General features: G+C 66.5%; 2 protein-coding genes across 2 annotated transcripts; one reads left to right on the plus strand and one right to left on the minus strand.

Annotated features, from left to right (window-relative positions):
* Window positions 1-4,242: 4,242 nt before the first annotated feature.
* Window positions 4,243-20,172, minus strand: LOC128136017 (serine protease 53-like). The gene is made up of 11 exons (XM_052775113.1): window positions 20,070-20,172; window positions 16,484-16,601; window positions 16,117-16,149; window positions 15,499-15,673; window positions 13,779-14,056; window positions 12,399-12,565; window positions 11,341-11,560; window positions 11,063-11,213; window positions 10,512-10,744; window positions 8,338-8,486; window positions 4,243-4,636 (listed from the first exon to the last, which is right to left on the minus strand). Exons 2-11 carry the CDS (start codon window positions 16,554-16,556, stop codon window positions 4,253-4,255), a joined length of 1,863 nt encoding a protein of 620 aa, XP_052631073.1. The 5' UTR covers window positions 16,557-16,601; window positions 20,070-20,172; the 3' UTR covers window positions 4,243-4,252.
* LOC128136019 (vitamin K epoxide reductase complex subunit 1-like protein 1) lies at window positions 17,850-20,266 on the plus strand. The gene is made up of 4 exons (XM_052775115.1): window positions 17,850-18,006; window positions 18,404-18,513; window positions 18,985-18,993; window positions 20,067-20,266. Exons 1-4 carry the CDS (start codon window positions 17,858-17,860, stop codon window positions 20,264-20,266), a joined length of 468 nt encoding a protein of 155 aa, XP_052631075.1. The 5' UTR covers window positions 17,850-17,857.
* Window positions 20,267-20,859: the final 593 nt, after the last annotated feature.

A 20,859-nucleotide genomic window follows, 5' to 3' on the forward strand; every position in this document is an offset into this window, starting at 1 on the left:
TGACCCGTTTTGCACCGTTCTTCACCCATTTTGCGCTGTTCTTCACCGAATTCGCACCTTTTTCACCCATTTTGTACCTTTTTCACCCATTTTGCACTGTTCTTCACCCATTTTGCCCTGGTTTTCACCCATTTCGCCCCGTTTTGCCCCGATTTTGCGCCGGGGAGGCCGCACCGAGGTGGGTGGGGTGGGGGGGGGGGGATGTCACCCCCCCCCCAGGGTGGACACCCCTCCCCCCCTTTGTCAGCCAGCGAGATGGTGACATGGGGGGGGGGCCCCGCAATGCACCATGGGAAGGGGGGGCGCAATGCACCATGGGAAGGGCGGTGCAATTTTTTTTTTGGGGGGGGGGTGCAATGCGTCCCCGTGGGGTTGCAATTATTTTTTTCTGGGGGGGGTGGGGTGGGGTGTCCGTGTAATTTTTTGGGGGGGGGGGGGGTGATGGCCAACGGGAAGGGCGGGGCAATGCGGGGTGGGGGGGGGGGCTGCAATGCACCATGGGAAGGTGGGGGGGGGAGGTGGAGGGGGGGGGCATGCCCAGGGAGGAGAAATTTGGGGGGGGGGGGGGGGGGAACCCCGTCCTTACCTGGGGGGGGTCCGCTCGGGGCGCGGCGCGGCGGGCGCTAGGACCGCGGGGTGGGCGGGGCGGAAGCGGGAGGGGCGGGGCTGCCCCCCCCCGCCTCGGGAGGGGCGGGGTTTCCGGGCGACGGGGCGGGAACGGAAGGGGCGGGGCCAGCGCGCGCTTCCGGTCTCCCCGCAACAAAAGGAGGTGCCGGTGGCGGGGTCGGGGGGAGGGGCGGGGTTTTTGGGTGGTTTTTTAGGGTTTTTGGGGGGGTCCCCCCCACCCAACGGAGGGGAGGGGACGTGGGGGGGGCGGGACCCTCCCTGATTGGAGGATTCTGGGCGAGATTGGGGCTTCCCCCCATTTTTCGGGGGGAAACGGTGAGGTTTTGGGGGTCCCTCTCTCGAATTTAACCCTTTTGTTTTCCAGGTTTTCGGAGCGCGGCGCATCGTGGGACACCGAGAGACACACCCACCCCCGAATCGGGTGACGGACATCTTGGGGTCCCCGCCCACCCCGCCGCAGACATGGCGGCGTCGCCGTCGTCGTCGGAACGTCGTTACCGGTGCGGGGAATGCGGGAGAAGTTACCGGCACGCGGGGAGTTTGGTCAACCACCGGCGGAGTCACCAAACCGGCGTTTACGGTTGCGGCGCTTGCGGCAAACAGCTCTACAACCTCGCCGCCCTCAACAGCCACCGCCGCGCTCACCGGCGAGCGCCGGCGGACGACGGAAGCGAGGAATCGGCGGCGGCGGCGGCGGGACGGCTGTACGGCTGCGGGGAGTGCGGTCGGCGGTACCGGCACCGGGGTAGCTTGGCTAACCACCGGCACACGCACCGTACCGGCGTTTTCGCCTGTTCGCTCTGCCCCAAACACTTCCCCAACCTGATGGCGCTGCGCACCCACGCCCGGGGTCACCGCCGGGGACGGCGGGCCGCGCCGCGCCGCGGCGGGGACGCCGCAACCGCCGCCGCCGCCGCCGAGCGGGTGTACCGGTGCGAGGTGTGCGGGAAAACCTACCGGCATTCGGGCAGCCTGATCAACCACAAGCAGACGCACCAGACGGGCGATTTCGGCTGCAGCCTGTGCACCAAACGCTTTTCCAACCTGGGCGCGCTGAAGGGACACCTGCGGGGACACCGCCGGCGGCGTCACCGTCACCACCACCGACGCAACGGCTGCGCCGCCCCGCCGCCGCCGCCGCCGCCGCCCGCCCGGCATCTACCAGTGCTCGCTGTGCCCCAAGGAGTTCGGCGGCCTCCCGGCGCTGCAGGCGCATTTCCGCCGGCACAGGCGGCCGGGGGGTGTTGCGGGCGAGGAGGAGGAGGAGGAGGAGGAGGAAGAGCGGCCGTTCCTCTGCAGCCTGTGCGGCGGCATCTTTCCCGGCGAGGCCGACCTGGCGCGGCACCACCGGCAGGAGCACGCGGCCGCCTCGGCGGCGCCCGCGGCGCTGCCGGAGGGGTGTTGGGGGGAGGCGGCGGGCGACGAGTTGTGGCACATCTGCGGTTACTGCGGGCAACCCTTCGCCGACCTGGCGAGCCTGCGGGAGCACAGCCGGAGCCACCGCGCCGAGGAGGCGGCCGCCCTGGCCGACGTGGCGGGAGGCGAGCGGCGACCCTACGCCTGTAGCGTCTGCGGGAAAACCTACCGCCACGGCGGCAGCCTGGTCAACCACCGGCAAACCCACCAGACCGGCGTCTTCCCGTGCGCCGTCTGCGCCCGCCGCTACCCCAACCTCGCCGCTTACCGCAACCACCTCCGCAACCACCCCCGCTGCAAGGCGGGACCCCCGGCGGCGCCGGCGACGCCGGGCGGGGAACCGGCGTGTGACGCCTGTGCCGGCGAGGAGGAGGAGGAGGAGGAGGAGGAGGGCGGCGGAGGAGCGGCAGCAGCAACAGGCGGCGGCGCGGCCTTTCCGCTGCGAGGTGTGCGGCCGCAGCTACAAGCACGCTGGCAGCCTGGTCAACCACCGGCAGACCCACACCACCGGCCTTTTCCGCTGCGCCGCCTGTCACAAGGCCTTCTACAACCTGATGGCCCTTAAGAACCACCGGCGCACCCACGCCGAGCGCCGCCGGCACCGCTGCGGGCTCTGCCCCAAGGCTTTCCGCCTGCGCCGGCAGCTCCTGGGCCACCAGCGCCTACACCCGCCCGCCACCGGCGACCCGCAGGCGGACGAGGACTCGCCGGCAACGGTGTTGGGGGCGGCGGAGCCGGCGATGGCACGGCTGGATGGGATGGAGACGGTGTCGGAGGACTCCTCGGCACCACCGACCGCGTTAGGGGCGGCGGAGGGACCTCCGGGACGCCTAAACGCGGCGGAGACGGTGTCGGAGGACTCCTCGGCACCACCGACCGCGTTAGAGGCGGCGGAGGGACCTCCGGGATGCCTAAATGCGACGGAGACGGTGTCGGAGGACTCTTTGGCACCACCGACCGCGTTAGGGGTGGCGAAGGGACCTCCGGGACGCCTAAATGCGGCGGAGACGGTGTCGGAGGACTCCTCGGCACCACCGACCGCGTTAGGGGCGGCGGAGGGACCTCCGGGACGCCTAAACGCGGCGGAGACGGTGTCGGAGGACTCCTCGGCACCACCGACCGCGTTAGGGGCGGCGGAGGGACCTCCGGGATGCCTAAATGCGGCGGAGACGGTGTCAGAGGACTCTTTGGCACCACCGACCGCGTTAGGGGCGGCGGAGGGACCTCCGGGACGCCTAAACGCGGCGGAGATGGTGTCGGAGGACTCCTCGGCGCCGCCGACAACGTTACGGTTGGCGGAGGCGTCTCTACGGCGCCTAGCCGGGACGGAGGCGGCGTTGGAGGATTCCTCGGCGCCGCCGACAACGTTACAGGCGGAGGAGAGGATGCCAGGACACCTAAACGCGACGGAGACGGTGACGGAGGACCCCTCAGGACCACCGACCACGTTCCAGGCGGCGGAGGCGTCTGTGGGACACCCGGACGCGATGGAGACGGCGTTGGGGTCCCCCTCGGCACCCCAAACGGCGTTGTCGGCGCTACAGGCGCCTCCGGGACCCCTCAACACGCCGGTGACGGTGTTGGAGTCCTCCCCGTCACCGCAGGTGGCGTTATCGGCACCGGGGGCGTCCCCGGTCTACCCCAACCCGCGGGAAACGGGGTGCGAGTCCTCCTCGCTCTCCGACCACGTGGGACACCCGGACGCGGCGGCGGCGACGGCGTTGGAATCCTCGCCGGCGCCCGCCGTGCCGGCCCGCGGCCCCGCGAGCGTCCATCGGACGCCCTCCAAATCCTCCCCGGCCCCCCAGCCCACGGCGCCGGCGCGGTGTCACCCCGCGCGGGCAATCGGGGAGCAGCGCCGGGGGGCCCGGCCCCCCCGATACCGATCCGCTGCCCCCCGACACCGCTCCCCTGGGGGCACCGAGGCTGATGGGTGACAGGGTTGTCGGGGGGGGGGGGCGGGGGTCCGGAGCCCGTTTCCCTCCCCGCGATTAAATTTGGGTTGTTTTGGAGCGGTTTTTGGGTGGATTTTGGTTTTTGGGACCCCCAAAAATGGGGCTGGGGACCCCCAAACCTGCCACAAATGGGGGTCGGGACCCCCAAACGTGCCACAAATGGGGGTCAGGACCCCCAAAAAGAGACGGGGGATGCTGCAGACCACCACCGCTTTATTGCTCTGTCAGCCCCCACACACACCCCGAAGCGGGCGTCAGGCCTTGCCAGAGCTCTCCCAAATCTCGGGGTCCCCCCAGGATTCGGGGTACCCCCGGACGTCGGTACCCTCGGGGACCTGGGCTCGCCTCCAGGTGTTGGGGCCCCCCCCGAAGCCCGGGTTCTCCGTGGGTTTGGGGTGCTCCCGGGCACCTGGGTCCTCCGTGGGCTCCTTTTCTTCCTCCTCCTCCTCCTCCTCGCGGGGGTCCGGGGGGGTCTCGGCGAAATAGGCCTCGCGGGTGATGCCGGCGATCCAGCGCTCGTAGTGGGGGGCGGCGGTGAAAAGGGGGGGCCCCCCTTGGGCGCAGCCCCCCACGGTGGCTGTTCCCATCAGGAACCAGATCCCCCGTTCCTCGCAGACCAGGGCGGACCCCCCGTCCGGCTGTGGGGTCGCTCTGTCAGCCCGGTGCTGGGGGACTCGCCCGGGATACCCCAAAAACCCCACCAAAAGGGACCCCAAAATCCTCCAGAAGGGACCCCGGGACCCCCAAAACCCTCCAAAAGGGACACCTAGGGACTGCTGGGACCCCCAAACCCTCCAGAAGGGACACCTAGGGACCCCCGGGACCCCCCAAACCCCCCAGAAGGGACACCTAGGGACCCCTGGGACCCCCCAAACCCTCCAGAAGGGACACCTAGGGACCCCCGGGACCCCCAAACCCCCCAGAAGGGACACCTAGGGACCCCTGGGACCCCCCAAACCCCCTAAAGGGACACCTAGGGACCCCTGGGACCCCCCAAACCCTCCAGAAGGGACACCTAGGGACCCCTGGGACCCCCAAACCCTCCAAAAGGGACACCTAGGGACCCCTGGGACCCCCAAACCCCCCAGAAAGGACACCTAGGGACCCGTGGGACCCCCAAACCCTCCAGAAGGGACACCTAGGGACCCCCTGGGACCCCCAAAACCCTCCAAAAGGGACACCTAGGGACCCCCGGGACCCCCAAACGCCCCAGAAGGGACACCTAGGGACCCCTGGGACCCCTGAAACCACCCAGAAGGGATACCTAGGGACCTCTGGGACCCCCAAACCCTCCAGAAGGGACACCTAGGGACCACTGGGACCCCCCAAACCCTCCAGAATGGACACCTAGGGACCCCTGGGACCCCTAAAACCCCCCAGAAGGGACACCTAGGGACCTGTGGGACCCCCAAACCCTCCAGAAGGGACACCTAAGGACCCCCAAAACCCCCAGAAGGGACACCTAGGGACCCCCGGGACCCCCAAACCCTCCAGAAGGGACACCTAGGGACCCCTGGGACCCCCAAACCCCCCAGAAGGGACACCTAGGGACCACTGGGACCCCCAAACCCTCCAGAAGGGACACCTAAAGACCCCCTGGGACCCCCAAAACCCTCCAAAAGGGACACCTAGGGACCCCTGGGACCCCCGGGACCCCCCAAACCCCCCAGAAGGGACACCTAGGGACCCCTGGGACCACCAAAACCCTCCAGAAGGGACACCTAGGGACCCCTGGGACCCCCAAACCCTCCAGAAGGGACACCTAGGGACCCCTGGGACCCCCAAACCCCCCAGAAGGGACACCTAGGGACCACTGGGACCCCCAAACCCTCCAGAAGGGACACCTAAAGACCCCCTGGGACCCCCAAAACCCTCCAAAAGGGACACCTAGGGACCTGTGGGACCCCCAAACCCTCCAGAAGGGACACCTAAGGACCCCCAAACCCCCCAGAAGGGACACCTAGGGACCCCTGAGACCCCTAAAACCCCCCAGAAGGGACACCTAGGGACCTGTGGGACCCCCAAACCCCCCAGAAGGGACCCCTAGGGACCCCCAAAACCCTCCAGAAGGGACACTTAGGAACCCCCGGGACCCCCAAACCCCCCAGAAGGGACACCTAGGGACCCCCGGGACCCCCAAACCCTCCAGAAGGGACACCTAGGGACCCCCTGGGACCCCCAAAACCCTCCAAAAGGGACACCTAGGGACCCCCGGGACCCCCCAAACCCTCCAGAAGGGACAACTAGGGACCCCCATGATCCCCAAACCCCCCAGAAGGGACACCTAGGGACCCCCGGGACCCCCAAACCCTCCAAAAGGGACACCTAGGGACCCCTGGGACCCCCAAACCCCCCAGAAGGGACACCTAGGGACCCCCGGGACCCCCAAACCCCCCAGAAGGGACACCTAGGGACCCCTGAGACCCCTAAAACCCCCCAGAAGGGACACCTAGGGACCCCTGGGACCCCCAAACCCTCCAGAAGGGACACCTAGGGACCGCTGAGACCCCCCAAACCCCCCAGAAGGGACACCTAGGGACCCGTTGGACCTCCAAACCCTCCAGAAGGGACACCTAGGGACCCCTGGGACCCCCAAAACCCCACAGAAGGGACACCTAGGGATCCCTGGGACCCCCAAACCCTCCAGAAGGGTCACCTAGGGACCTGTGGGACCCCCAAACCCCCCAGAAGGGACACCTAGGGACCACTGGGACCCCCAAACCCTCCAGAAGGGACACCTAGGGCCCCCCTGGGACCCCCAAAACCCTCCAAAAGGGACACCTAGGGACCCCCGGGACCCCCAAACCCTCCAGAAGGGACACCTAGGGACCTGTGGGACCCCCAAACCCCCCAGAAGGGACACCTAGGGACCTGTGGGACCCCCAAACCCCCCAGAAGGGGCACCTAAGGACCCCCAAACCCCCCAGAAGGGACACCTAGGGACCACTGGGACCCCCAAACCCTCCAGAAGGGACACCTAGGGCCCCCCTGGGACCCCCAAAACCCTCCAAAAGGGACACCTAGGGACCCCTGGGACCCCCAAACCCCGCAGAAGTGACACCTAGGGACCCCCGGGACCCCCAAACCCTCCAGAAGGGACACCTAGGGACCTGTGGGACCCCCAAACCCCCCAGAAGGGACACCTAGGGACCTGTGGGACCCCCAAACCCCCCAGAAGGGGCACCTAAGGACCCCCAAACCCCCCAGAAGGGACACCTAGGGACCGCTGGGACCCCCAAACCCTCCAGAAGGGACACCTAGGGACCGCTGGGACCCCCAAACCCTCCAGAAGGGACACCCAGGGACCCCCGGGACCCCCAAAACCCTCCAGAAGGGACACCTAGGGACCTGTGGGACCCCCAAACCCCCCAGAAGGGACACCTAGGGACCCCTGGGACGCCCAAACCCTCCAAAAGGGACACCTAGGGACCCCCGGGATCCCCAAACCCCCCAGAAGGGACACCTAGGGACCCCCGGGATCCCCAAACCCCCCAGAAGGGACACCTAGGGACCCCCGGGACCCCCAAACCCCCCAGAAGGGACACCTAGGGACTCCTGGGACCCCCAAACCCTCCAGAAGGGACACCTAGGGACCCCTGGGACCCCCAAACCCCCCAGAAGGGACACCTAGGGACCGCTGGGACCCCCAAACCCCCCAGAAGGGACACCTAGGGACCCCCAAAACCCTCCAAAAGGGACACCTAGGGACCCCTGGGACCCCCAAAACCCTCCAAAAGGGACACCTAGGGACCCCTGGGCCCCCCAAAACCCCCCAGAAGGGACACCTAGGGACCCCCCAAACCCTCCAAAAGGGACACCTAGGGACTCCTGGGACCCCCAAACCCCCCAGAAGGGACACCTAGGGACCCCCAAAACCCTCCAAAAGGGACACCTAGGGACCCCCGGGACCCCCCAAACCCTCCAGAAGGGACACCTAGGGACCCCTGGGACCCCCAAAACCCCCCAGAAGGGACACCTAGGGACCCCCTGGACCCCCAAACCCCCCAGAAGGGACACCTAGGGACCCCTGGGACCCCCAAACCCCCCAGAAGGGACACCTAGGGAACCCCCAAACCCTCCAGAAGGGACACCCAGGGACCCGTGGGACCCCCAAACCCCCCAGAAGGGACTTCTGGGACCCACCAAAGCCCCAAAAGGGATGTCCAAACCCTTGAAAGGGACACCAGACACCCCCAAAGGTACCTCAGATACTCCCAACAGGGGATCTGAGACACCCCAAAAAGGGACCCAGGGACGTCAGGAGGGACGTGGGGACCCCAAAAGGGACGTGGGGACCCTGGGAGGGATGCGGGGACCACCCCCCCCCATCCCCGCTGACCTGGCAGGCGCTGGTGCCCTCGGGGACGGTGATGCAGAAGGTGTCAGGGGGGGACAGGACCCCCTCATCATCTCTGAGGTCCCCCCGTGTCCCGCAGGACTCGGAGAGCGTCACCTCCACGTTGACCAGCTTCTCGGGGATGGACGAGCCTGAGGGAGGACACGGGGTTGGGGAGGGTGCAGGTGGGGACGTGGGGGATGATGGGGACACCGGGGGTGATGGGGACATGGTGGACACCAGGGATGGAGATAACAGGGATGGTGAGGAAACCGGGAATGATGGGGACACCAGGGGTGATGGGGACACTGGGGATGGAGACAGCGGGGATGGTGAGGACATGGCGGACACCAGGGATGGAGAAAACAGGGATTGTGAGGAGAGGATGGACACCAGGGATGGAGAAAACAGGGATGGTGAGGACATGGTGGACACCAGGAATGGAGATAACAGGGATGGTGAGGAAACCGGGAATGATGGGGACACCGGGAATGATGGGGACATGGTGGACACCAGGGATGGAGATAACAGGGATGGTGAGGAAACCGGGAATGATGGGGACACTGGGAATGATGGGGACACTGGGGATGGAGACACCGGGGATGGTGAGGACATGGTGGACACCAGGGATGGAGAAAACAGGGATTGTGAGGACAGGAGGGACACCAGGGATGGAGATAACAGGGATGGTGAGGAAACTGGGAATGATGGGGACACCAGGAATGATGGGGACACTGGGGATGGAGACACCGGGGATGGTGAGGACATGGTGGACACGAGGGATGGAGATAACAGGGATGGTGAGGAAACCGGGAATGATGGGAACACCGGGAATGATGGGGACGTGGTGGACACCACGGATGGAGATAACAGGGATGGTGAGGAAACCGGGAATGATGGGGACACCAGGGGTGATGGGGACACTGGGGATGGAGACACCGGGGATGGTGAGGACATGGTGGACACCAGGGATGGAGATAACAGGGATGGTGAGGAAACCAGGGATGATGGGAACACTGGGAATGATGGGGATGGAGACACTGGGGATGGTGAGGACGTGGTGGACACCAGGGATGGAGAAAACAGGGATGGTGAGGAAACCGGGAATGATGGGGACACCGGGAATGATGGGGACATGGTGGACACCAGGGATGGAGATAACAGGGATGGTGAGGAAACCGGGAATGATGGGGACACCAGGGGTGATGGGGACACTGGGGATGGAGACACCGGGGATGGTGAGGACATGGTGGACACCAGGAATGGAGATAACAGGGATGGTGAGGAAACCGGGAATGATGGGGACACCGGGAATGATGGGGACATGGTGGACACCACGGATGGAGATAACAGGGATGGTGAGGAAACCGGGAATGATGGGGACACCAGGGGTGATGGGGACACTGGGGATGGAGACACCGGGGATGGTGAGGACATGGTGGACACCAGGAATGGAGATAACAGGGATGGTGAGGAAACCAGGGATGATGGGAACACTGGGAATGATGGGGACGGGGACACTGGGGATGATGGGGATGGAGACACTGGGGATGGTGAGGACGTGGTGGACACCAGGGATGGAGAAAACAGGGATGGTGAGGAAACCGGGAATGATGGGGACACCAGAAATGATGGGGACACCAGGAATGATGGGGATGGGACACTGGGGATGGTGAGGACATGGTGGACACCAGGGATGGAGAAAACAGGGATGCTGAGGAAACCAGGGATGATGGGGACACCGGGAATGATGGGGATGGGGACACTGGGGATGGTGAGGACGTGGTGGACACCAGGGATGGAGATAACAGGGATGGTGAGGAAACCGGGAATGATGGGGACACCGGGAATGATGGGGACACCAGGAATGATGGGGATGGGGACACTGGGGATGGTGAGGACATGGTGGACACCAGGGATGGAGAAAACAGGGATGCTGAGGAAACCAGGGATAATGGGGACACCAGGGATGATGGGGACACCAGGGATGATGGGGAGACTGGGGATGGAGACACCAGGGATGGTGAGGACAGGATGGACACCAGGGATGGAGAAAACAGGGATGCTGAGGAAACCAGGGATGATGGGGACACCGGGAATGGGGATGCCACGGATGATGGGGACACCGGGAATGATGAGGACGCCAGGGATGGAACCCTGAGGTGCAGGGGACTCACCGTTGGGGGCCAGCAGCGCCCAGCAGCGGGTGCCGGGGGGCCGTTGATGCTCGCTGTAGGGCAGGCAGAGGGGCCGCAGCGTCGGCCCCAGGGGCAGGGGGGTCTCCAACCGCAACAGGGCCAGGTCCCGGCCCCCCCCCGGTTCCACGTAGGCTCCGTGGAGGTGCAACCGGGCGCCTTTCCGCCTTGTGTCCCCCGCCGCCACCGCTTCCCAAGCTTCCGCTGCCTGCTGCCTGCAACCGGATACTTGCGGCCCCCAGCGGGGCAGACCCCCCCCCCCCCCCCGCCCCACCAGTGCCTTCCCCGGGACCCCCACGCACCCCCTGGACGCAATGGGGAACACCTTCCCCCCCGCCACCCACCCACCGGGGGATGCTGTGGGGTGTTGGGGGGGTTAGGTGGGGGTCCTGGATCCCTGTGTCGCTTCCCCGGGGACAAAGACACCCCCAGATGTGATGGGGACCCCCCCCCTCAGCTGTGGATACCCAGGTCCTGGGGAATGCTATGGGATACTGGGGGGGGGGGGTTAGTTTTGGGGGTCCCTCACTCACCCTATGAAGCAGTGGGCGGCCGTCAGCACCCAGCTCTCGGCCACCAGTGCCCCCCCGCAGCGGTGCTCCCCCCGTAGCCGCAGGCTAACAGCCCAGGGCCAAGAAGGGCCGGGGGGGGCGTCCAGTTGCGGACCCCCCTGCATCCCGCAGCCTGGGTAGGGGGGGGGAAGGGGGTTAACGCGGATTCCTGGGGGTCCCCCCCCCCACACACCCACCCAAACGCTGGGGTTCCCAGGGGGTGCCCCCCACCCGGACCCCCCCCCCCCCCCGTTGCTCACCCAGGCACTTGCCGTCTTCCAAACCGGGAGGTGGGGGGGGTCCCGGGGGGGCGAAAACGGTGGGGGGCAGACGTCGCCTCAGCCAGCCAGCGTGGGCCACCAGCCCCGTGGCCAGCACCGGCCCGTTGGGGCGGGCGCAACCCACGGCGAAGCTCAGCACCCCAGCCTGCACCCACTGCCCCCCAGGACCCCCGCAGGCCAGCGGGCCCCCCGAGTCTGCCTGGGGGGGGGGGACAGGGGGTCAGTGAAGAGCCTGGGGGGGCCCTATACACCCCCTATAGCCCCCCAAAGCCCCCTCTATTCCTCCTGTGGCCCCATACATTCCCCCATAGCCCCCCCAGCCCCTCTAAAGGCCCCCACAGACCCCTATACACCCCCTATAGCCCCCCAAAGCCCCCTCTATTCCTCCTGTGGCCCCATATATTCCCCCATAGCCCCCCCAGACCCTCTAAAGGCCCCTATGGACCCCTATACACCCCCTATAGCCCCCCAAAGCCTCCTCTATTCCTCCTGTAGCCCCTGTGGCCCCATATATTCCCCCCATAGCCCCCCCAGCCCCTCTAAAGGCCCCTATGGACCCCTATACACCCCCTATAGGCCCCCAAAGCCCCCTCTATTCCTCCTGTAGCCCCCTCTATTCCTCCTGTAGCCCCATATATTCCTCCTATAGCCCCCCCAGCCCCTCTAAAGGACCCTACAGACCCCATAGGTCCCCTATAGACCCCTGACAGCTCTGTATATTCCTCCTATAGCCCCCCAAGCCCCCTCTACAGACCCCCTATAACTGTCTATAAGTCTTGTAGCCCCCCTGCAGTCCCATATATTGCTGCTATAGCTTTCTATAGCTTCTCTGTAGGTTCCTATAGACCCCTGTAGGCCCCCCAAACCCCCCTATAGCCTCATATATCCCCCCTATAGACCCCCATAGAGCCTCTGTAGCCTCTCTAGCCCCCCCAAACCCCTCGATATTCCCCCTATAGCCCCCCCCTACAGCCCCGTATATTCCCCCTATAGCTCCCTATAGGTCCCCGCTGCCCCCCCCGAGGGTGTCCCCGTACCTGACAGGCGCCGCGGCCGCCCTCCTGCCCGCCGGCGCAGACCATGCCGTGCCGTGCCGGCCGTGCCAGCTCCCGGTTCCGGAGGTTGGAGTAGAGGCAGTTGCAGGTCTTGCGGCTCAGCAGGTCCAAGGCCACCTTCTGGAGGGGGGAACCTGCCGGCAGGGACACTGCCGACCCGTGGGGGGGACATCGTCATGGGGAGCCACCACCGTGGGGACACAGGTGACGGAGAGCCACCACCATGGGGAAATAAGGGATGGAGAGCCACCACCACGGGGAAATAAGGGATGGAGAGCCACCACCATGGGGAAATAAGGGATGGAGAGCCACCAACATGGGGAAATAAGGGATGGAGAGCCACCACCACGGGGAAATAAGGGATGGAGAGCCACCACCATGGGGAAATAAGGGATGGAGAGCCACCACCACGGGGAAATAAGGGATGGAGAGCCACCACCATGGGGAAATAAGGGATGGAGAGCCACCACCACGGGGAAATAAGGGATGGAGAGCCACCACCATGGGGAAATAAGGGATGGAGAGCCACCACCACGGGGAAATAAGGGATGGAGAGCCACCACCATGGGGAAATAAGGGATGGAGAGCCACCACCACGGGGAAATAAGGGATGGAGAGCCACCAACATGGGGAAATAAGGGATAGAGAGCCACCACCACGGGGAAATAAGGGATGGAGAGCCACCACCACGGGGAAATAAGGGATGGAGAGCCACCACCATGGGGAAATAAGGGATGGAGAGCCACCACCACGGTGAGCCACCATCAAGGGGACACAGGTGATGGAGAGCCACCACCATGGAAAGCCACCACCATGGGGACACAGATGATGGAGAGCCACCACCATGGAAACCCACCACCAAGGGGACACAGGTGATGGAGAGCCACCACCATGGGGAACCACCACCATGGGGAGCCACCACCATGGGGACACAGGTGACGGAGAGCCACCACCATGGAAACCCACCACCATGGGGACATAGGTGATGGAAACCCACCACCAAGGGGACACAGGTGATGGAGAGCCACCACCATGGGGAGCCACCACCATGGGGACACAGGTGATGGAGACCCACCACCATGGGGAGCCACCACCATGGAAACCCACCACCAAGGGGACCCAGCTCATGGAGACCCACCACCATGGGGACCCAGATGTTGAGGACCCACCCCACGAAGACCCACCACCGTGGGGACCCCAATGTTGAGGACCCACCACCATAAGGACCCGCCTCTACGGGGAACCCCGATGACCAAGCACCACCCCACGGAGACCCACCGGTGTGGAGACCCACCTCCGCAGTTCCCCAGATGATGACAACCCACCCATGGAGACCCACCTCCGTGGGGCCCCAGAACTCACCGTTCTCGGCCACGTGGCCCCATCCGGTGATCCAACACGGCGTGCCGAAGGCGAAGGGGTGGTTGGCCTGGGGCAGGCAGATGGTCCCCACGCGGGATCCGAGGGTGACGGGGGACTCCAGGCGGGCCAACGCCAGGTCATGGCCTCCCTCCACCCGTCGGTAGCCTTCGTGGACCACCACTTCCACCACCGTCCTCTCCTGGCCTCCTGTCTCCTCCAGCCGGAGCCGGCCCACCACTGCCCGCCATTCTCTGGGCTCTGCCCGGCTCCCGTTGGGCCTGGGGGGGGGGGGGGGTTCCACCGCTGTCACCCCATCCCCTCTGGGTTCTAGGTGCTCCAAGGGGATCTGGGTGTCCCAACAGGTCATGGGTGCCCCGGCCACGGGTGCCCCAACCCCAGTCGAGGTGGGCCAACCAGGTTCTAGGTGCCCCAAGCCCAGTCTTAGGTGTCCCGACCCCACCCCAACCATGGTCTTGGGTGCTGCAACCAGGTTCTAGGTGCTCCAAGGGGATCTGGGTGTCCCAGCGGGTCATGGGTGCCCCGGCCACGGGCGCCCCAACCCCAGTCGAGGTGGGCCAACCAGGTTCTAGGTGCCCCAAGCCCAGTCTTAGGTGTCCCGACCCCACCCCAACCATGGTCTTGGGTGCTGCAACCAGGTTCTAGGTGCTCCAAGGGGATCTGGGTGTCCCAGCGGGTCATGGGTGCCCCGGCCACGGGCGCCCCAACCCCAGTCGAGGTGGGCCAACCAGGTTCTAGGTGCCCCAAGCCCAGTCTTAGGTGTCCCGACCCCACCCCAACCATGGTCTTGGGTGCTGCAACCAGGTTCTAGGTGCTCCAAGGGGATCTGGGTGTCCCAACGGGTCATGGGTGCCCCGGCCACGGGTGCCCCAACCCCAGTCGAGGTGGGCCAACCAGGTTCTAGGTGCCCCAAGCCCAGTCTTAGGTGTCCCGACCCCACCCCAACCATGGTTTTGGGTGTTCCAACCAGGTTCTAGGTGCTCCAAGGGGATCTGGGTGTCCCAATGGGTCATGGGTGCCCCCACCCGGGCCAAGGGTGCTCCAACCAGGTTCTGGGTGCCCCAAAGAGGATCTAGGTGGTGCTGTGGTGATCTAGCTGGCCCAATAGTGTTCTAGGTGGCCCAGCGAGGATCAAGGTGGCCCAATAGGGTTCTAGGTGGCCCAATGAGGAACTAGGTGGCCCAAGGGGGTTCTGAGAGCCCTGGTGAGGATCTAGGTGGCCTGGTGAGGATCTAGGTGGCCCAGTGGGGGTCTAGATGGCCCAATGAGGAACTAGGTGGCCCGAGGGGGTTCGGAGAGCCCTGGTGAGGATCTAGGTGGCCTGGTGAGGATCTAGGTGGCCCAGTGGGGGTCTAGGTAGTCCAATGAGGAACTAGGTGGCCCAAGAGGGTTCTGAGAGCCCTGGTGAGGATCTAGGTTTCCCAATGAGGATCTAGGTGGCCCAGTGGGGGTCTAGGTGGCCCAATGAGGAACTAGGTGGCCCAAGGGGGTTCGGAGAACCCTGGTGAGGATCTAGGTGGCCCAGTGGGGGTCTAGGTGGCCCAGTGGGGGTCTAGAGGTCCCAAAGGATCACTGGGCAGCCCAGTGGATTTCCGGGTGCCCCAACAGGATGTGTGTGTGGGGGGAGTCCCCACTCCAGAACCACCCTTCCCCTGGGGGTCAGCCCCCCCCCAACCTCCCCCCCAGGCCCCCCAAGACTCACCCCTGGAAGCAGTGGGCAGCTGAGAGGACCCACTGCGGGGTGACGAGGGTGCCCCCGCAGAAGTGCTCGCCGCGCAGCTGGAGGCTGACCTGCCAAGGCCACTCTCCGGGGCGGGCGGCCGTGCCCCCCACCACGCGGCCCAGCTCCCGCTGACGTCCGCACTCGGGCTCTGCGCCTAGAACCCCGTCAACCCAGACGTCCGGGTGTCCCCCGCGGTTGTCGGGGGGGGGCACCCGGCCGCCTGGGTCCATCGTACACCCCCACCCTCCCTGATTTCAACCATCGCGGGGGGGGGGGGTTGTTGCGACAGCGTGCGGGAAAGGGTTGCGACAGCGTTTTGGGGGGGAAGTGGGAAGCGGGGCCGGATGCCTGGTTCCCCCCCCCCGGATACTGGTGGGTCCCACCCCACCCCTCGAATGCAATGGGTTCCCCATCCCCACCCAAGATGCCACCCAGATATCTGGGTGCCCTGGGTGGAGGGGGTGGGGAGGGCACCCAAAATGCCTGTGTAAGCCCTGGAAATGAGAGGGGGGGGCTCTTTCAGGCAGGGAGGGCGAGCAGGCAATAGGGCTGGAGGGGTTGCTTATGAATATGCAGGCTCATTTGCATATATCTTACCTGCAGGAGTGTCTCCGCTTAAAATTTCAGCGTCTGTGGGGGGAAAATGGGGGGGGTTAGAGCATGGGACCCCCCCACCCACCACCACGAGGGACCCAGACATCTGGGCACCCCCCCAGCCCCACCTTTTGCCTCCGGGGGAACCCAGGCATCCGGATTCAATTTTGGGGACTGTGACCTCGACCTTTCCGGTATGACCGGTCGAGTGGGGTGCCCTGTCCGGATGTGTGGGTGTCGGTGTCCCCGTCCCCCCCCCACCCCGGGGCAGGGGAACGCGTGGGTCCCGCCATCGGATTCCTGGGTGTCCCCCCACCCTTCAGGGGGTGCCTGGGTCCCCCCAACGTTTCCCGTGTCCCCCAAAACTCACGGGCCAGGAGCAGGAGCAGGAGGGCAGCGGCGTGTCCAGGCGTGTCGAGGCGTGTCGAGGCGTGTCGGGCCATGGTGGACGCGCCGGGGAGGCCCGTGGGGGGGGTCCCTGAGGGTCCCTGTGGGTTCATGGGGGGGGGGGGTGTCCTGTGGGTCTGTGGGGGTCAGGGGAGGGGAGGGGGGGCCCTGTGGGGGTCGGGGGGGGTGGCCCTGTGGGTCTGTGGGGGTCAGTGGGGGTCCGTGGGTGTCTGGGGGGGGTCCTGGTGGGTCTGTGGAGGTGAGTGGGGGTGCCTGTGGGTCCGTGGGGGGGCCCTGTGGGTCCGTGGGGGGTTCCTGTGGGTCTGTGGGGGAGCCCTGTGGGTCCATGGGTGTCTGGGGGGGGTCCCGGTGGGTCTGGGGGGTCCCTGTGGGTCCGTGGGGGGTCCCTGTGGGTCTGTGGGTGTCCCTGTGTGTCCGTGGGTGTCTGTGGGGGGGGTCCCTGTGGGTCTGTGGGTGTCCCTGTGTGTCCCTGTGGGTCTGTGGGTGTCCCTGTGTGTCCGTGGGTGTCCCTGTGTGTCCGTGGGTGTCTGTGGGGGGGTCCCTGTGGGTCTGTGGGTGTCCCTGTGTGTCCGTGGGTGTCTGTGGGGGGGGTCCCTGTGGGTCTGTGGGTGTCCCTGTGTGTCCGTGGGTGTCTGTGGGGGGGTCCTGTGGGTCTGTGGGTGTCCCTGTGTGTCCGTGGGTGTCTGTGGGGAGTCCCTGTGGGTCTGTGGGTGTCCCTGTGTGTCCGTGGGTGTCTGGGGGGGGTCCCTGTGTGTCCATGGGTGTCTGGGGGGGGGGTCCCTGTGTGTCCGTGGGTCTCTGGGTGTCCCTGTGTGTCCGTGGGTGTCTGTGGGGGGGGTCCCTGTGGGTCTGTGGGTGTCCCTGTGGGTCCGTGGGTGCCTGTGGGGAATCCCCGTGGGTCCGTGGGGGGGTCCCTATGGGTCTGTGGGGATCCGGGGGGGGGGGGGGTGTACCTGTGGGTCCCTGGGGGTTCCGTGGGAGGGGGGGGGGTTGTGTGTCCGTGTGTGTCCGTGTCCACCGCCGCCTCTGCTCCACCCCCGGTCCAGCAGCCGGTTTTAACCCCGCCCGGGTCCCCCTTTTTTTTTTTTTTTTTTTTTTTTTTCTTTTTGGGGGGGGCGTGTGGAGGACAGGCCGGCCCCCCCTTCAACATAGACTACATCCCCCAGCAATCCCCGCGGCCGCTTCCGGGAGAGGCGGAGGACCCAATCAGAGCGCGGCTTGCCCGAGCACGCCGGCCAATGAGCGACGGAGGGAACGGTGGGCGGTGGAGGGAGGGAGGGGAGGGGTGTGCGCGGTAGCCAATCAGAGCGTGCGCAGCGAAGGGGGCGGGGCGGCGATGGCGGCGCGGGCGGCGCTGTGCCTGGCGGGAGCGGCGCTCTCGCTGTACGCCCTGCACGTGGAGCGGGCGCGCGCCCGCGACCCTTCCTACCGAGCCGCTTGCGACCTGGGACCCGCCGTCTCTTGTACCCGCGTATTCGCTTCCCGGTACCGGAGGGATTGGAAAACTTGGAGAAGGAGGGTACCGGGAAGCCGGGTGGGAATTGCATTGCAACGGGAAGGAATTGCGTTGCAGCGGGGGTTTGCGTTGCAACGGGGGGGTTGCATTGCAGCGGGGGGGTTTGCTGCGTTGCAGCGGGGCTCGGCGCCGGCGGCGGGAACGGCGCGCGGGTAAACACCGCCACGCGGCGGGGGGCGGGGGTGCTTGCGGCGGCCAATGGCGGGCTCGGGAGGGGAGGGGCGGGGCTTGGGAGGAAGGGCCGGGTAGGGGCCCAACGGGGGAAGGCGGGGATTGGGGCGGGAGGGGCGGGGCTCCGAGGGCACGCAGCACCATCTGTGGGCGGTGGGGGGGCGTGTCTAAGCGTTGCCCCGCCTCTCTCGGCAGGTGGGGGCGGGGCCTGGGGCTGGTGGAGGTGGTGGCGGGCCGGGACAGCGTCGCCAACGTCCCCAACGGGGCCATCGGGGTCGTCTTCTACCTGCTGCAAGGGCTGCTGGGTAGGCGGGGGGGGGTACTGGGAGGCGAGGGGGGGTTACTGGGAGGCGAGGGAGGGGTACTGGGAGGCGAGGGAGGGGTACTGGGAGGCGAGGGGGGGTTACTGGGAGGCGAGGGGGGGGTTACTGGGAGGCGAGGGGGGGTTACTGGGAGGCGAGGGAGGGGTACTGGGAGGCGAGGGGGGGTTACTGGGAGGCGGGGGAGGGGTACTGGGAGGCGGGGGGGGTTACTGGGAGGCGAGGGAGGGGTACTGGGAGGCGGGGGGGGTTACTGGGAGGCGGGGGAGGGGTACTGGGAGGCGGGGGGGGTACTGGGAGGCAAGGGAGGGGTACTGGGAGGCGAGGGGGGGTTACTGGGAGGCGAGGGGGGGTTACTGGGGGTGTGGTGGGGAGGCAGGGGGAGGGGGGGTGCTGGGGATGTGGTAGGCATGGGGTGGGGATACTGGGGACGGGGTGGGGGCACTGGGGACGCAGTGGGGACACGTTGGGGACACTGGGGACATGGTGGGGACATTGGGGACGTGGTGGGGACACAGTGGGGACACTGGGGACATGGTGGGGACACACTGGGGACACTGGGGATGCAGTGGGGACACATTGGGGACACTGGGGACACAGTGGGGACACTGGGGACGCGGTGGGGACACATTGGGGATGCAGCGGGGACACTGGGGACGTGGTGTGGGGACACTGGGGACGCGGTGGGGACACATTGGGGATGCAGCGGGGACACTGGGGACGTGGTGTGGGGACACTGGAGATGCAGTGGGGACACTGGGGATGTGTTGGGGACACATTGGAGATATTGGGGACACGGGGGGGACACTGGGGACGCGGTGGGGACACATTGGGGATGCAGCGGGGACACTGGGGACGTGGTGTGGGGACACTGGGGACGGGGTGGGGACACATTGGGGACACTGGGGATGCAGTGGGGACGCACTGGAGATATTGGGGACCACAGTGGGGACACTGGGGACGTGGTGGGGACACGTTGGAGATACTGGGGACATGGCGGGGACATTGGGGACGTGGTGGGGACACACTGGGGATGCAGTGGGGACGCACTGGAGATATTGGGGACCACAGTGGGGACACTGGGGACATGGTGGGGACACAGCAGGGACACTGGGGACGCGGTGGGGACACATTGGGGATGCAGCGGGGACACTGGGGACGTGGTGTGGGCACACTGGGGACGCGGTGGGGACACATTGGGGATGCAGCGGGGACACTGGGGATGTGGTGGGGACACGGAGATACTGGGGACATGGTGGGGACATTGGGGATGTGGTGGGGACACTGGGGACATGGTGGGGACACACTGGGGATACTGGGGATGGGATGGGGACACTGGGGACACAGCGGGGACACTGGGGACGCGGTGGGGACACATTGGGGATGCAGCGGGGCCACCGGGGACGTGGTGTGGGGACACCGGGGACGCGGTGGGGCCACATCGGGTGTGTGGCGGGGAGCCCGGGGACGGCTCGGGGGACAGCGGGGACCCACCGGGGACCCCCCACCCCCCCGTCCCGCACCCTCGCAGGCGCGAGTACCGGGACGGGTGACGGCAGCGGCGCTGCTGGGGACGTCGGTGGCCTCGGCGATGGCCTCGCTGTGGCTGGCGGGGGTGCTGGCCTTCGGCTTGCGGGATTTCTGCCTCGTCTGCATCACCACCTACGTCCTCAACGGCCTCCTCCTCGCCCTCAACTGGCGCCGCTGGCGACGGCTCCGCCGCCTCAAAACCGCCTGAAACGCACCCAAAAACGGCGGGCAGGGGGACGGGGACACCCCTACGGTCGGGGTGTCCCTTCCACCCCCCCCCCCAAAACATGGCAGTCGTGAGCGAGGCTCCCCAGTGTCTGGGTGTGTGGTGTCGTCTGTGGTGTTCTCCCTTTCGTCCCGTGTTTCCCCCAAATTAGGGGGGGACCCAGGTGTCTGGGACCCCCCCAGAAGGGACCCAGGCATCTGGGACCCCCCCCAAAAGGGACCCAGACATCTAGGACCCCCCCCCAGAAGAGACCCAGGCATCTGGGACCCCCCCCAAAAGGGACCCAGGTGGCTGGGGATTCCTTTACCACCCACCCTGATGGACCCAGGCCTCTGGGACCCCCCCCAGAAGGGACTCAGGTGTCTGGGACCCCCCCCTCAATATGGACTCAGGTGTCTGGGACCCCCCCCTCAATATGGACCCAGGCCTCTGGGACCCCCTCACGAGGGACCCAGGCATCTGGGACCCCCCCTCAGTATGGACCCAGGCATCTGGGACCCCCCCCAGAAGGGACTCAGGCATTTGGGCCCCCCCCCCAGAAGGGACCCAGGTGTCTAGGACCCCCCCCTCAATAG

The sequence above is a fragment of the Harpia harpyja genome, chromosome 28 (assembly GCF_026419915.1).
Source record: "Harpia harpyja isolate bHarHar1 chromosome 28, bHarHar1 primary haplotype, whole genome shotgun sequence".
Classification (NCBI taxonomy): domain Eukaryota; kingdom Metazoa; phylum Chordata; class Aves; order Accipitriformes; family Accipitridae; genus Harpia; species Harpia harpyja.